Here is a 15,346-nt window from a genome sequence, read left to right on the forward strand (position 1 = left end):
TGGATGAAATGTAGTGAGTAGTAAATCAGTGAGGGATCTTATCCCCCTGAAAAAGTTAATAAAGCAAACAGTGAGAACCATGAGCTGGAGAAAACTGTCCGTATTAGTTAAAGATCAACTAGAGAGGCACACATTTACATTTAGTAGACGCTCTTATCCAGAGCGACTTACAGTAAGTACATTCCCCCCGTGGCAAGTAGGGTGAAATGCCTTGCCCAAGGACACAACTTCATTTGGCACGGTGGGAAATCGATCCAGCAACCATCTGATAACAAGCCCAACTCCCTCACCGCTCAGCCATCTGACATAATTTAGTCAGTTCATAATCCATGGATTAAGCCAAAGTATTCTACATCACCTTTTGTCTGTACAAATATACCAAGCCCGGGGGAACATTATGGCTCATAATGGATCCACAGGATGGTCAAATAAACCAGAAGCCTAGGGGGGCTTTATATCTTTTGTCATTTCTTTTTTTTTCTTCCACAATCTGTTCATTACATTTTACAACAATGACGTAGACAAAACAATGAACACTCCAAAGGTGATCAAAACGGGGTATCATGCAAATGTGAAAGCAAAAACAGAGCACTATCAGGACAATACAAAAACTAAGGCTGTAGGCTGGTCTGCTGCAGGTCATATCATATCAGTAAGTACATCACTCAGGGATATTTAGAAAATGCACGTCTCAAATGTGTCGAAAGAAGGGGTCCTATATTTTATTGAATTTTATCAGTGAGCCCTAGTATACATCGAATTCTTTCCAATTTGACAAACCCTAGAACTTCCTCTTCAATGGATCGGAAGTGGAGAAGGTCAGCTGCTTCAAGTTCCTCGGGGGGGAACATCAGCAATGACCTCACCTGGTCTGTTCACACGGACAAGGTGGTCAAAGCGGCCCGTAAGCGCCTCTTCTTCCTGAGGAGACTGAAGAAGTTTGGTATGGACTGGTAGTGGTATCCTCACTAACTTTTACAGATGCACTATCGAGAGCATTCTGACTGGTTGTATCACAGTGTGGTATGGGAGCTGCACAGACAGGGACCGCAAGGCCCTACGTAGTGTGGTCCGTTCTGCTGAATTCATCATCGGCAGGAAGCTTCCAGCCCTACAGGACACCTACCACACACGTTGCCTAAGGAAAGCCGGCAGGATTCTAAGAGACTGTTCCCACCCATCCTTCAGTCTCTTTACCCCATTGCCTTCTGGCAGGCGTTACCGCAGCATCCGGTCGCGCACACGCAGACTGGACAACAGTTTCTACCCAAGGGCCATCAGGCTTCTGAATGGACACTGATATGGACATTGATCTACTGCACACCAGTCACTTATACTCTGTCACTTTCAGCTACTGGTTGCACTATCAGTAACATTGCACTACTGTACCTCACTGTACCTCGCCACCAGGCTCCTGTATGGTCATTGACTTAGTCACTGATCTGCAAATTGCACTATTGTACTGTACTCCACTTAGGTTAGAATAGGTCATAGAGTTGGAACAGGTTTTATGTGTATTTAGGGTTAGTATAGTGTACTATTTATTGTTATCTGTAATTTAGGAAGTTTTAGTATTAGGGTTAGTATAGTCGATTATTTATTGCTATCTGTATATTTAAGTTTCACTTATTTAAGGTCAGCTTAGATGTGAATTATGTTCCGTGTACTTATGTGTTATGTTATGCCAGGTGCTTGCGTTGTCTTGTCTTAAGAATTTCAGTGCCCAGTCTAACCTTGTGTTGTTCTGTGTACCTGACAAATTTGACTTGAACTTGAACTTCCCTTATCTTAATCTAAAGGGTATGCAGAGGTGGTGCCGGGGATTTCCACTGCAATAAGATCAAGCATCTGACGAGTAGACTGACGAAAGCTACAAAGCCTTTTTCTGGGGAAGAGAGTGAAAGCAAGGGTGGATTTACGCCCAACAATCTTACCATAGCATTTGGATCAATTGCTTTCCCAATGACCTTGGACAATGAACTAAAGACTCCTACCCTATAAGATTTTAGAGTGGGGCAAGACCAAAATATATGGACATGGTTCGCAGGAGCTTGTCGACATCATCACAAGTTGTGTCAATATCTTTATGCATTTTAGAGATCCTAACTTTGGTAAAGTGAGCACGGTGTAGTATTTTGCACTGAATCAGTCCATGTTTTGCACAGATAGATGACTTCTGTACATTATCAAGAACATCGTCCTAGAGTTCCTCAGTGATCCCCTCTCCCAGTCTTTATTTAGTTTAAGGAACCCAAACACATGGAATGTATCATGGAGAGTCAGGTGGCTGAACGGTGAGGGAATCGGGCTGGTAATCTGAAGGTCGCCAGTTAGATTGCCGGCCAAGCCAAATTACGTTGTGTCCTTGGGCAAGGCACTTCACCCTACTTGTCTCGGGGGGAATGTCCCTGTAGTTACTGTAAGTCACTCTGGATAAGAGCGTCTGCTAAATGACTAAATGTATCAGAACATAAATATGTGACATCATTTCCCCAGTTATTGGTTTGAAGAAAGGGTCCACTGGTGAGTCAATTAGTAGATTAGGAAATTGAGGGAATCTGTTTCTGACAAAACTGTGGATCTGTAAATACCTGAAAAACATATCAGTTAACTGTTGACATGATGCAGAAGTGTTATCAATATATAGGTCTTTAAATGTCTAAAAGGTGCTGTAAAGCAAATTCCATGATTTGCTTCTCAGTACATTATATACGTGTGAAATTAGTTGTTGAAAGCACGTGCAAAGCTCTAAAACTTTGTCGCACTGAAATGAGTTAGACCGTTGAATAGTTTCTCACCCGTTTTCAGCTCAGGTTTTGTTTAGGCGGGGCAAAACTGAACCTATCTACTTCACAGCCACCTGTCTACGTCAGATCACAGAAAGTTTATATAACCTGCATTCTGTTACTCGGCTGGTACAATGCAAAGACAAAGTAATTAACACATAAAACACTCAGAGACTGCAGGTAGGTTTGTTCTGCTATCTGCAATTGATTTAGCTAGTTGTTGCTGTTGTTGCTAAATTCAGTAAATTGGAGGGGGCGGAGCTTCAGATCCTCCAGGCGACACGTCCCGTCTCAAGCACAGAATACTTCTGATCTTCTCTTGATTTCAAAGCCTAATTTAACATACTTAACATACTTTTTTACATTCGAATTTGGAAGGGTAGTTAACAACACACTCTTGTGTGGTTTGATGAACTTCAAACTCATTTTCAGTTCTGCTTTACAGCATCTTTAATGGAATGTAATGGGATTGCGATGAGATAAATTTAACACTGACATTAAAAACTTTTCAATTGGCTATATTATTTTATTAATTGTGGGAACAATAGTTTGAAGATGTCTGGACCTGCGCTTTATAGTATTTTTAATAATCGGAAATGATGAGAGTCAACGTCAGCGGCAATCAGCATCAGCAACAGAGCCTACCGCCGGGGTGGCTAAAGACAGCTAGCTAACTACTTAGCAAATCATTAACTAGCTATATTTCTTGCTTGCTTAACAATCTAGTATTAATTTATTTTATGGAGGATCATTGCACCTGTCGTGTGGTATGGACTGTTCTGCTGTCAACAGTTGAAAGGTAGCTCGCGATAAGTTATATTCAGACTTGCACGAGGAGAGGCGTGAGCAGCAAGATATATTTATCTAGCCAGCTAGCTAACCTAAACTACTGCTCTTACAATAGTTAAGTTAGCTAGCTATAGCTATCATCGCAGCCCACTTTTGTGTATTGCCTGCTAGCAATTTTGGTCATCACTCATGGGCCATGATACATCCAAGCCACAACATATTCAAGGTAGTTATTTAGCTATTTGAAGATAACTCCAAAGTTAAAGCTAAGGACCTTAGAAGGTATGCGTTGTTCGCTGGTTTGGAGGATTACATAATCAGAAGAGGCATGTTGGGCTTTTAGCTCGGTAGCCAGGCGAAAGATTCTTTTGACAGCTCAATGTGTAGTTTGGTATGATTGTGCAATCGGTTACAACAATTACCAGATTGATATCTACAATGGATTTTGATCAAATTATAACCAGCATGTCTATGTGGCAGTGATTCTCGGGCAACCAACAATGCATCACAAACAGTACACTGTGCAGCTATCTTGTCGGTTCCATGTCTTGGTTAACTTCTGAGTTTAGCGTAATACACAGTTACTTATAATAAACAATTCATTTGCGTTTTGTAGTGCTAAATGTATTTTCTTTATATGCCATGCTATCATTTATGTAATCTGTGTTTTGTGTTAGTTGTTTGAACCATACAGTAATGTATCGGCAATTTAGTGTGAAGATCCTGATTAATTTTCGTAGTTAATCGCAAACTAACTAAACACTGGTTCTCTGGTTAAGCGAAACCAAGAGACATTGAAAAAATGGTTGTGTGGCAGAGCAAATAGGTCAGATTGACATTAATAAAAGTGTGTTTAAAACTGGAGCACGACTGGTGTCAAGAGGAAACGGTCTGCCACTGCTTCAACATGTTCATCTAAAAATATGATCCTGTCTGTGCGTCATACGTCTTATTTGAACACTATGACATTATTTCATTTCGTTGACCTATTTGACAAAAAAACAATAAAGACCTTTAATAAAGATGATACATGGTGCTTGAGCTGTTTCAATGTTTATTAGTTCCTCATCTAAACCATCTTATTTTCTGAACTTAGCCTACTGTATTTGCTTTTGGGATAGGCCTGTACTTCATTATATTTGAGTGAAATGAAATCCACTTTACAATTTCTGTCTAACAGGTGCCTGAAGCAAGAGACAGACAGCTTTGCTTAGGAAATTACCTACTGTAGGATTGCTGTTGCCACGAGAGTAGGAAGAACTAGAAGAACAGCTACACTCTGTCAGTAAATGTAAAATTGAATATGGTAGTTGAATATAATTACAGTTTATATTGTCTTCGTAACAACTTTCTCTCAAGTTTCTCTCTGTAACCTAATCTCCTTTTCTACTCCTTTGGAATACAGTGAGAGCAGCTCCACTGAGATGAAAGCCACCCTGTCCTCGTAAAGCAGGAAATCAAGAACTCAGGTAGGCATTCTTTTATTTCACTGTTTGAAGAGCCAAGATGTTTCTCAGTCTGTCTTTCCATGAATCACTTTTCCGTTTCTCTTGTTTCATCTCGTTTTTGTCAGTGATGTCCTTGTTAACTTGATCTCCCATGAGGGTGAACTAGTTTGAAGCTTGAATGTACTTACGATCAGCATCTAAAACTAGCTTATCCAAACGTATTCTACGATGGGAAGGAAGGGGAGGAAAGGAAGATGACGACGACCAGAGAGTTATGGTATTGGTTGTGTCAGATGTCTGTGCCTCAGCTAAACAGTTCCTACTCTAAATCTAAATTCTCTGTAGGAAAAGGTAGCAAATCTCTGACTAACCTCTCCGTCTGGTGACACGTTCTGTCACTCCAGATAGCTCGCATGCTACGGGAAACTGCGGTCTTGCTAAGGCAAATGTATATTCCCTGTCTGGCTTACGACAGCATTAGCTGGCTTTGAATCAGCCAAACTGGTCCCGTCCGGCGTTACAAAGGACCCGTTGGTACCTTGTATTTGAACTAACTGGTTTTCATGTTTGACCTTTTTGACCCAATGTGTTGGCATTGAAGAGATGGTTTGGGGGCCCAACTGAACTTCATTCAAGAAAAATTCAAACTTTTGAAAGCATACCCCTTCCGTTGCGTGCCGAGTCCGCCTCCACAGGTCAGCCTCGAGGCTGTCCCTCTCCATGTGAGGATGTGGAGTGTAGGTGTAGCCTGCTGCCTCTGTGCTCCTGAACACACAGGACTGAGGTGACGTAAGGCTTTGAGGCGGACGCCCATGGTGAGGCGGCCGTGTTCCGCGGCGTGTTCCGCGGCGTGGTCCGAGTGCTCATGGCTGCTTGTTAATGGTGGGTTGCCATGGGGTCAGAGTGGGTCCCTCTTGCAGCAGTGCCACTGTTGGGTCAGGGACACCAGTCTGGCTGTTACCTCGTCATTGCTGGGGAGGAGCTCAGACAATGGGGCAGGAGGGGGAGGAAGTAAGGAGGGATGAGGCCACAAGATGACGATGATGAGAGGTGTAGACATGATTAGATGAGGGGGAAAGGGAGGGAGGGTGATCAGTGTGTGATGAAGACACTTCTCCTCTATCCGTCAATCCTTGTTTTGATGTTATGGTGATGTAGGTTTGTTTGTTTCATCTTGCAGGTCTGCCCGTCGGCCTCCCCTGTCACTGTGGTCACCATGGAGGTCCAGTCAGGTGAGGGGCCACCAGACTCGAGCAACTTGGCTCCTGCGACGTCCACTGGCTCCGCCCCCAGCCCACAGAGTGAAGCTGTGACCAGTGAACTTCAGGAGCTGTCTCTACAGCCCGCCCCCAACCTGCTGCCCCTCACAGAGAGGAAGAATGGTCAGTTTTCACTCATGTCAGCTACATGAATGAAGCCTAAATATGGAGTTACTTTGTTATGGATATTTTACATTCCCTAACAATGTTGCATGGTGCCAAATCACGTCAATGCTTAGGGGTCGTAACCCCATGTTGCGACAGATGAAATAAAAACAGGGTTGTGGGAAGAGAAGAAAAAGTGTCAATGGATGTTGAAACACAGAAATCCCAAAGTTCAACTCGGGGTCAGAGTTGGCGAATGTCGGTTTAAGCAGTGGTAGCCACAGGGCTATTTAATACTCTGTTAGGGGCCCATATCAAAGTATGCTGTGTGTTATATATAGACATTAAAAAATTAAGTTTGAATGTTTAGCGATTTAGCATTGACAGTGGCATTTACATGGAAAATTGTTGATTCAGGAATTCTTAGTGAAGGCATTTCACACATACATTTGTGGTGTAAAATCCTCCCTCCCCACTGACAGGAACTTGATTCCAGGCGACTAAATTATAACTACATTTACATTTATGCATTTAGCAGATGCTTTTATCCCAAGCGACTTCCAAGAGAGAGCTTTACAAAAGAGCACAGGTCACTTCATCACTTCAGATCATAACAATGAGGTAGTCCCAAACATTGCAAGCAGCCAAAACATGAAGCATACATTGTGAAAAAACTAAACAAGTGCCAAAAGGAAAAACCCTTAAGAGCTTGCAGTTATACAAGTTACAAATTAAAACAACATAAACCACAAAAAGTAGAGATAAAGTATCATCAATGTAATGTAATGAGGAACCAATTAGACTGGCTGGATTGCAATGAAACTTGGAACCAAGACTTTAAAAGGGCTTTAAGATCCATTTTGAAATGGAGTGTCCCGGTAGTGAATACATAGGAAGTAGACTAATTGTTTCACAGTGTAGTCTTTAGCAAACAAACTGGTTTGATAATAACCCCCCAAAAAGACGAGACATTTTGCACCATAAAAAAGCATTTAGTTTTTTGAATAGGTTACTTGACTTATACTTGAGAATGAGTCCAACAAGACAAAACAACTCGAACCCTGTTCTCAATTGAAATACACTTGTTTGTCATGAGGACATTACCCTGTTCCGTGGTGCTTGATGGGAACTCTCCCACTCTGGAGAAAGGAGAAGAAGCATCAACAAGCATTGCATGGCCATTAATATAGATACAGTAGCTCACACACCTGGCCTATGTGAACTGTCAACTCTGCAACTTAATATGTGAGTGTGAATGATTGCTCAACAGGACAGTGTAATGCCAGAGCTACCTGGTACTTTGCTGAGGAGGCCTGTGTCTGGGAGTGGATGCTGCTGGACTAGCTGTCCTGTCACTGCTGGACTAGCTGTCCTGTCACTGCTGGACTAGCTGGCCTGTCACTGCTGGACTAGCTGGCCTGTCACTGCTGGACTAGCTGGCCTGTCATTGCTGGACTAGCTGTCCTGTCACTGCTGGACTAGCTGGCCTGTCACTGCTGGACTAGCTGGCCTGTCACTGCTGGACTAGCTGGCCTGTCACTGCTGGACTAGCTGTCCTGTCACTGCTGGACTAGCTGGCCTGTCACTGCTGGACTAGCTGGCCTGTCACTGCTGGACTAGCTGGCCTGTCATTGCTGGACTAGCTGTCCTGCTGGACTAGCTGTCACTGCTGGACTAGCTGGCCTGTCACTGCTGGACTAGCTGGCCTGTCACTGCTGGACTAGCTGGCCTGTCACTGCTGGACTAGCTGCCTGTCACTGCTGGACTAGCTGGCCTGTCACTGCTGGACTACTAGCTGGCCTGTCACTGCTGGACTAGCTGGCCTGTCACTGCTGGACTAGCTGTCCTGTCACTGCTGGACTAGCTGGCCTGTCACTGGACTAGCTGTCCTGTCACTGGACTAGCTGGCCTGTCACTGCTGGACTAGCTGGCCTGTCACTAGCTGGCCTGTCACTGCTGGACTAGCTGGCCTGTCACTGCTGGACTAGCTGGCCTGTCACTGCTGGACTAGCTGGCCTGTCATTGCTGGACTAGCTGTCCTGTCACTGCTGGACTAGCTGGCCTGTCACTGCTGGACTAGCTGGCCTGTCATTGCTGGACTAGCTGTCCTGTCACTGCTGGACTAGCTGGCCTGTCACTGCTGGACTAGCTGGCCTGTCACTGCTGGACTAGCTGGCCTGTCACTGCTGGACTAGCTGTCCTGTCACTGCTGGACTAGCTGGCCTGTCACTGCTGGACTAGCTGGCCTGTCATTGCTGGACTAGCTGTCCTGTCACTGCTGGACTAGCTGGCCTGTCACTGCTGGACTAGCTGGCCTGTCACTGCTGGACTAGCTGGCCTGTCACTGCTGGACTAGCTGGCCTGTCACTGCTGGACTAGCTGTCCTGTCACTGCTGGACTAGCTGGCCTGTCATTGCTGGACTAGCTGTCCTGTCACTGCTGGACTAGCTGGCCTGTCACTGCTGGACTAGCTGTCCTGTCACTGCTGGACTAGCTGGCCTGTCACTGCTGGACTAGCTGGCCTGTCATTGCTGGACTAGCTGGCCTGTCACTGCTGGACTAGCTGGCCTGTCATTGCTGGACTAGCTGGCCTGTCATTGCTGGACTAGCTGTCCTGTCACTGCTGGACTAGCTGGCCTGTCACTGCTGGACTAGCTGTCCTGTCACTGCTGGACTAGCTGGCCTGTCACTGCTGGACTAGCTGTCCTGTCACTGCTGGACTAGCTGGCCTGTCACTGCTGGACTAGCTGGCCTGTCATTGCTGGACTAGCTGTCCTGTCACTGCTGGACTAGCTGGCCTGTCACTGCTGGACTAGCTGGCCTGTCACTGCTGGACTAGCTGGCCTGTCACTGCTGGACTAGCTGTCCTGTCACTGCTGGACTAGCTGGCCTGTCATTGCTGGACTAGCTGTCCTGTCACTGCTGGACTAGCTGGCCTGTCACTGCTGGACTAGCTGTCCTGTCACTGCTGGACTAGCTGGCCTGTCACTGCTGGACTAGCTGGCCTGTCATTGCTGGACTAGCTGGCCTGTCACTGCTGGACTAGCTGGCCTGTCATTGCTGGACTAGCTGGCCTGTCATTGCTGGACTAGCTGTCCTGTCACTGCTGGACTAGCTGGCCTGTCACTGCTGGACTAGCTGTCCTGTCACTGCTGGACTAGCTGGCCTGTCACTGCTGGACTAGCTGGCCTGTCATTGCTGGACTAGCTGTCCTGTCACTGCTGGACTAGCTGGCCTGTCACTGCTGGACTAGCTGGCCTGTCACTGCTGGACTAGCTGGCCTGTCACTGCTGGACTAGCTGGCCTGTCATTGCTGGACTAGCTGTCCTGTCACTGCTGGACTAGCTGGCCTGTCACTGCTGGACTAGCTGTCCTGTCACTGCTGGACTAGCTGGCCTGTCACTGCTGGACTAGCTGGCCTGTCATTGCTGGACTAGCTGGCCTGTCACTGCTGGACTAGCTGGCCTGTCACTGCTGTACTAGCTGGCCTGTCATTGCTGTACTAGCTGGCCTGTCACTGCTGGACTAGCTGGCCTGTCACTGCTGGACTAGCTGGCCTGTCACTGCTGGACCAACAGCATCACAGAACAAAGCAGAAGCGGTCCGGACTCTGCAGTTCTGTGTCTGTCTGTCCACTACGGTGGCTGACTGTGGATAGCAATGTATCGCATGAAAACGAGAGTTCATAGAAACATATTCATACACAAATACACTAAGTGTCAACATTTGGCACGTTGCTTTCAACCGCTCTGCATCTCGCACATACAAGCTCTCACTCAAACACTGCGTGAATGAGACATTGACTACTGTTCTGGCAGGTGAGATCAGGCCGGAGGCGTGACTGTTATGGGATGGGACCATGGTAAGTGGCCTGTTCTAGGCGCTCGATATCCTGAAGGCTGCGAATCTGGAGATTTGAATTTGTATTTACACCGAGATATACTGCCACCTGGTGGCTAATGACAATACCACAGACACGGCATGAGCAGCAGAGTGAGAATGGGCAGAGCAGGGGCTGTCATCCCAGCTTGTATCTGCTTTTACAGCTCCCATAAGTTCCCAGTTTAAATCAGTGAGTTTGCCAGCTTGTATTTGATCAGTGTGTTTCAACCAGCATCCAGCAAACAAGCCGCAAACCGCGTGGCTGCATGCGTGCATGTGTGTGTCAGGGGGGGTGACCTGTGAGAAACCCTAGCTCCCATGTGCACAGGTGAGGAGGAGCTGGATATAGCCCCCCCTGGCCAGCTGGGCCTGCTATTTAAACCAGCCCTCCTCACCCTCCTCCTCTAAACGCGGGAGTGGGGGTCGCCAACATTCTAGATTGTAGGCCCCCGAGAGAAGGAGTTAATTTGAGACTTGTTTACAGCACTACCGCTCCCGTGAAGAAGACCGTGGTGAAGACTCAGAGGACCCTGTCTTCAGTCAGTCATTGTCGTTGACGTGTGCGCTAGAAATAGGCTCATTTGTATTGAGATATTGTCCCCCTCAGACGTTGAATCTCTATGATTGTTGGGGGGGTTTGGTTACTGCAGGGAGATTAAAAGCCTAGGGGAAGTGTTCCATACTTGTGGATGATGGGATACAGAATCATGACATAGCCTGGGATGAATCTTAAGAGTCTCTCCTTGATCTCTCACACGCGTCCTTCCCTAAACCCGTAGTAAGCCCAAAGAACACGGTGGATCCTCTCGTTTCTTCCAGCCGTTATGTTTTGAGAAGGCGTCAAGGAGACACGCCGTCGACTCGTGAGATCCAGGGTGGCGTGAGGGAGAAGAGGGGGAAGAGTCGAGTCAGGCCGTTAACCCCCGCCCCCCCCGCCCCCCTCCTTTTATGACCTCTGACCCCAGGACAATACTTCACCCACAGTGACATCACAACCATCCCAGTGACAGGTCCCGGAACACCAACTGGAGGAGAATATGAGATGGGGGACTGGGTGCTCATGTCAGACCCGTAGGAGGGCTGTCTCCAGCTAAACACTGGGTGCTGGACTGTCATAAAACAAGTGTGGTTTTCCTCACACCTGTTCACGCCACACCGACCACAGGACACATCCCCACACAACTTTCCTTCATTTGTCTTTCACTCATAATCTACTTCAATGCACTGTATTAGTCACAATAAGCTCCTTTTTTGTAATAGTGAGTTTTCCACAAACAAAAAACAACAAGCGTATTTCAATAAGTTAGAAGGACAGAAGGCCGTTATGATAATCCTTCAAGCCCCACTGGATGTTAGACGTTGGCTTGACCGGTCTTAGAAAAAAAGGCCTCTTTTGGCCTCTCCAACACTATTAAACATTAGTCCCAATAAGCCACATTACGCTCTGCTGGCTTCGCTGTAAATACAGGGCATGCCACGGATCCGACCTCGACCTCGGTACTCTCCAGCTACCTGCATAGTCGGCTGGAAATCCACTGACCCTGTATGTGAAGAGCAGACAGCCAGGCAGGCCCCTCCACACGGCAGCCCGACAGGCAACCCTTTGCCGGTCCGATAAACCACGATTAGCTCCCAGTCCTGATATAGCAGAATGCAGGTAGGGGGATGTTTAGGATGTGCTTAGAGCAATGCAACTTGTTATTTGCCTTTCCCTATCAGTATTTATGGCTGACATAAGCACACACTGACTACACAGTGTGTACACACACACACACATGAAAGGAGGATTATCCCTGCCAGCGTTTGGTCGGTGCCTTATCTGCAGCAAGGCGGATCAGTCCTGATTCGTTTTCCCCTTCCTCGTCAAAGGCAGCTTTGCCTTATTAGTTTATGCACGCGTTCCAGCGCACACAACCTGTGGTGTGCGTCTCTACTGTAAAAAAAAAAAACCTTATTGACCTAGTTGCAGGACAGCGGATGATAAGTAACCGTGAAGTGTAGGTTATTAATCGTTGTACAAGATGGGAGTCCTCTTGGATAAGGGGGTTTCTCTCCTCGACATTGTTTCGCAGAGTGAACTTCCCCAGCTTTGTAAACTTGGGCGGAGAAAAACGTTGCTCATCCGCTCCTTCACGTGTGTGTGTGTGTTTTTCAAGCAAAGGCAAATACATACAGAAACGATGGAGTCAGCCCGGCGTTTCAATTTGAGCAGCGTTTATGCTTTAATAAGAACTGACAGATGAAAGGAAATACAATCACCTTGAAGGGCTCTCGCTGTTCTGCTGCCTGGTCCTTGCACTTTGACAGAGGCTCCCTAATGAGGATGAATTAGACTAACTCCAGTTTGGGGAGGGAGGGAGGGGAGGGGGGAGGGAGGGAGGGGGGGAAAGGGAGGGGGGGAAAGGGAGAGGGAGAGACGAACAGAGAGTGGAAGAGTGCAACAGGGACAGAGAGGGAGAGAGAAAGCGACAGATAGTGAGAAGGTGACAAGGAGTTAGAAAGTAAAAGTGTGATATTTGTTTCTTTCTGTATCTGTGTAGAAGTTGTTTTACCCCATCGGGTCATTAACTCTCTGCCTACATTACTTTACTCAGCTCTCACAGGTGCACACACACACACACACACACTTATGTTGACATTATTGAGCTGAGATCAGAAGTGCTGAGAGAGAGGTATTTGGTGTGGAGGAAAAGGATCAGTAAGAGTGTGTGCGAGTGTGTGTCTACGTCTGTCAAAGGCTGAGTGAGTGAATACAACAGCAGCTGGGACAGAGTGCTTGATCACGAATTCGCTGGCATTTGACACACCCACGCACACACACCCACGCACGCACACATACACCTCTCACTCAGTCTGGTGCTGCAGCACACTCTGCCTCTTCAAGCTTTTAGCTGTGCAGTCTTCTCCTTGAGCTGATACCTCTCTCTCTTTTTTCTTCTTTTGTGTCGTTTTTGTACGTCAAACAGGATTCTACCCATTTTTGCTATAGTCTTTGTTCAGGAGGTAGACTTAAATAGCAATTTAAGTGCACTTTGAATGGACTTTTGGAGAACTGAAACCCAGAGTTTTCCTTCTAGTTGGCAGGGCGAAGGAATCACACATTCCGTTTCATCAGGTTGTATCTTCCGTGAATGTGTGTTTGAAGGTCTGTGACGCTACGGAGACTTTCGAAATGCAACCAGTCTTACTGCCAGCACTGGATTGAGCTGAGTTCTTAAGGAGATAAACAATATACATACATGTGACTTTTGGACAGTTCTGGGCATTTTGTGTTTGACTGATATCATTGATGGGACCTCGGCCTCTGCCTCCACTTGATTTATTCATTTGAACCCTGCCGTTATGCTGGACCCCTGCCTTCGCATCGACCCCGCCTCCTTCGGGGCTCCTCCAATCAGCAGCAGCATGGATAAGAGAGCGATACGCTTTGAGTTAGAGCGGCGGGCTTGTCAGAGCCTGAGGGAAGGTGGGAGTTCTGATACGTACACACACACACACACACTTTTGTGTACTCACCTTGAACCATGCATGCAAAATCATTGGCAATCCACTGTAAGTTAAGGATAGATTGTTATCGATGTCAGCGAAATTATTTGGAGTTTATTATTGATTGTGATCGTTCTGACTGATAATGTATGCCACATTCCTCGATACTTCAGTGTTTTGTGTTTTTTTATTGAAAGGTCAATCACGCGCACACACACACACCTGTCAAAGAGAGTTTCTCTCGGCCTCTGCTCTCCATTGAGTGTCTCAACCTGCTGTGTCTCGCTGTGTGCCAGCGTCAGGTGTTTTCTGGGGCTTCGGGTCAGATCCTGCCCCTTGCTGGCCGCGGCCCCACAGCCTGGCCCGCCGCCAGACAGGCCCCGTGCCCGCTGGACTGCATGAACCCAGGAACCTGTAGACCCCGCAGCAGCAGCCAGAGCCAGGGTCCATGAGACGAGCCAAGCCCCATGGGGGACTCGGGTAGCAGAGAGACGCTGACTAGAACTGAAGCCTTCGCAGCTTTGTGAAAAAGTCGTATTGTCACATCGTGAATTTACGAAGGGAGAATGTCGACCCCCCTTGACAGCGAGTTTGCTGTTTGCCATGTTTCACGGTGGTCATGAAAATACAGAATATGTTCAGAGAATGCTGATGGTGGGGAAGACCTGTTGGCTAACTGTATACAGTTATCCCCTAGGCAATCATTCAGGCACATGGAGACAAGTCACGACGCAAAGAGTGAATCTGAGAAGGCTAGATACCTCAGAGACGGGAATTCCAACCATGGAGACCAGCAGAGATCTACAGAGAGATACAGCTAGCTGTGAGACATACTATCCAGTCCTGGGGGTGACTGTCAGAGGGAACCCTGATGGTTGGAACTGTACCACAAGGCTTGTCCCTGGGTCTGAGTTGTGGAGCTGCTCCCAGCCCTGCAGCCCTGGCTTGTGTACGGACTCCCCGCTGTGGAAGACCAACCCTGGGGCAGGCTAGCTGCACAGCTGGGCCACCACGGAGAGGGAGGGAGGGGCTATGGGGGTCACGTGTGTCCTTGCTAGCACACGTCTTGTGTTTCTGCCTTGGGGCAGTTTGTGTGTGTGTGTGATTCACAGTAATATTCCTCTAACCCTCCAGGCCGGGCCGGGCAGAGGGATAAGGTTCCAAGCTATTACAGCGAAGACCCAAATAGACTCCTGCAGAAAGGACGGGAGAGGGTTTCAGGTTGAGAAGAGGGAGGGGGAGGGGGAAACGGGGGTAGGAGAGATCATAAACGAGTAGGGCTTCACTCTAAATACTGGATGGAGTGATGGAAAATAATCAAATGAAAACATGGAACATCGAGTAGGAGAGTGTAAGAAACAGTGGAAACGATGTGAAACGCCATCGAGCTGGTTCATTTCCATTCACGTCGAGAGAGTTCTGAAATAGTGTACTGCAACACGTGTGAGCCTGCCGTTTGTGGGCACAGATCAGTGCCAAAGAGGGAATGTGTGCGTCTGTGTACATGTTTCATTGAACTCTGTTTATGTTGCCTGAGTCTGTACCTGTTTGTGTATTTCGTGAGGGTGATCTAGAATTCTCAGACTCTTGA

At 47.2% G+C, this 15,346-nt stretch overlaps 1 protein-coding gene across 4 annotated transcripts in view; it reads left to right on the forward strand.

Moving 5' to 3' along the window:
* The first annotated feature begins 3,406 nt into the window (after positions 1-3,406).
* mrtfaa (myocardin related transcription factor Aa) overlaps positions 3,407-15,346 on the forward strand; it is a 33,917-nt gene continuing 21,977 nt past the window's right edge. Inside the window, exons 1-4 of one of the 4 annotated variants that reach the window (XM_047037883.1) lie at positions 3,407-3,585; positions 4,756-4,856; positions 4,981-5,044; positions 6,204-6,405. In XM_047037883.1, coding sequence (XP_046893839.1) covers positions 6,240-6,405 — 166 coding nt within the window. In that variant the 5' untranslated portion in view covers positions 3,407-3,585; positions 4,756-4,856; positions 4,981-5,044; positions 6,204-6,239. Of the gene's footprint in view, positions 3,586-3,613; positions 3,802-4,755; positions 4,857-4,980; positions 5,045-6,203; positions 6,406-13,375; positions 13,736-15,346 lie in introns of those variants that run through there. The other 3 variants (XM_047037882.1, XM_047037885.1, XM_047037886.1) reach the window with 3 other exon arrangements.

Source organism: Hypomesus transpacificus, chromosome 17 (assembly GCF_021917145.1).
Source record: "Hypomesus transpacificus isolate Combined female chromosome 17, fHypTra1, whole genome shotgun sequence".
Lineage (NCBI taxonomy): Eukaryota > Metazoa > Chordata > Actinopteri > Osmeriformes > Osmeridae > Hypomesus > Hypomesus transpacificus.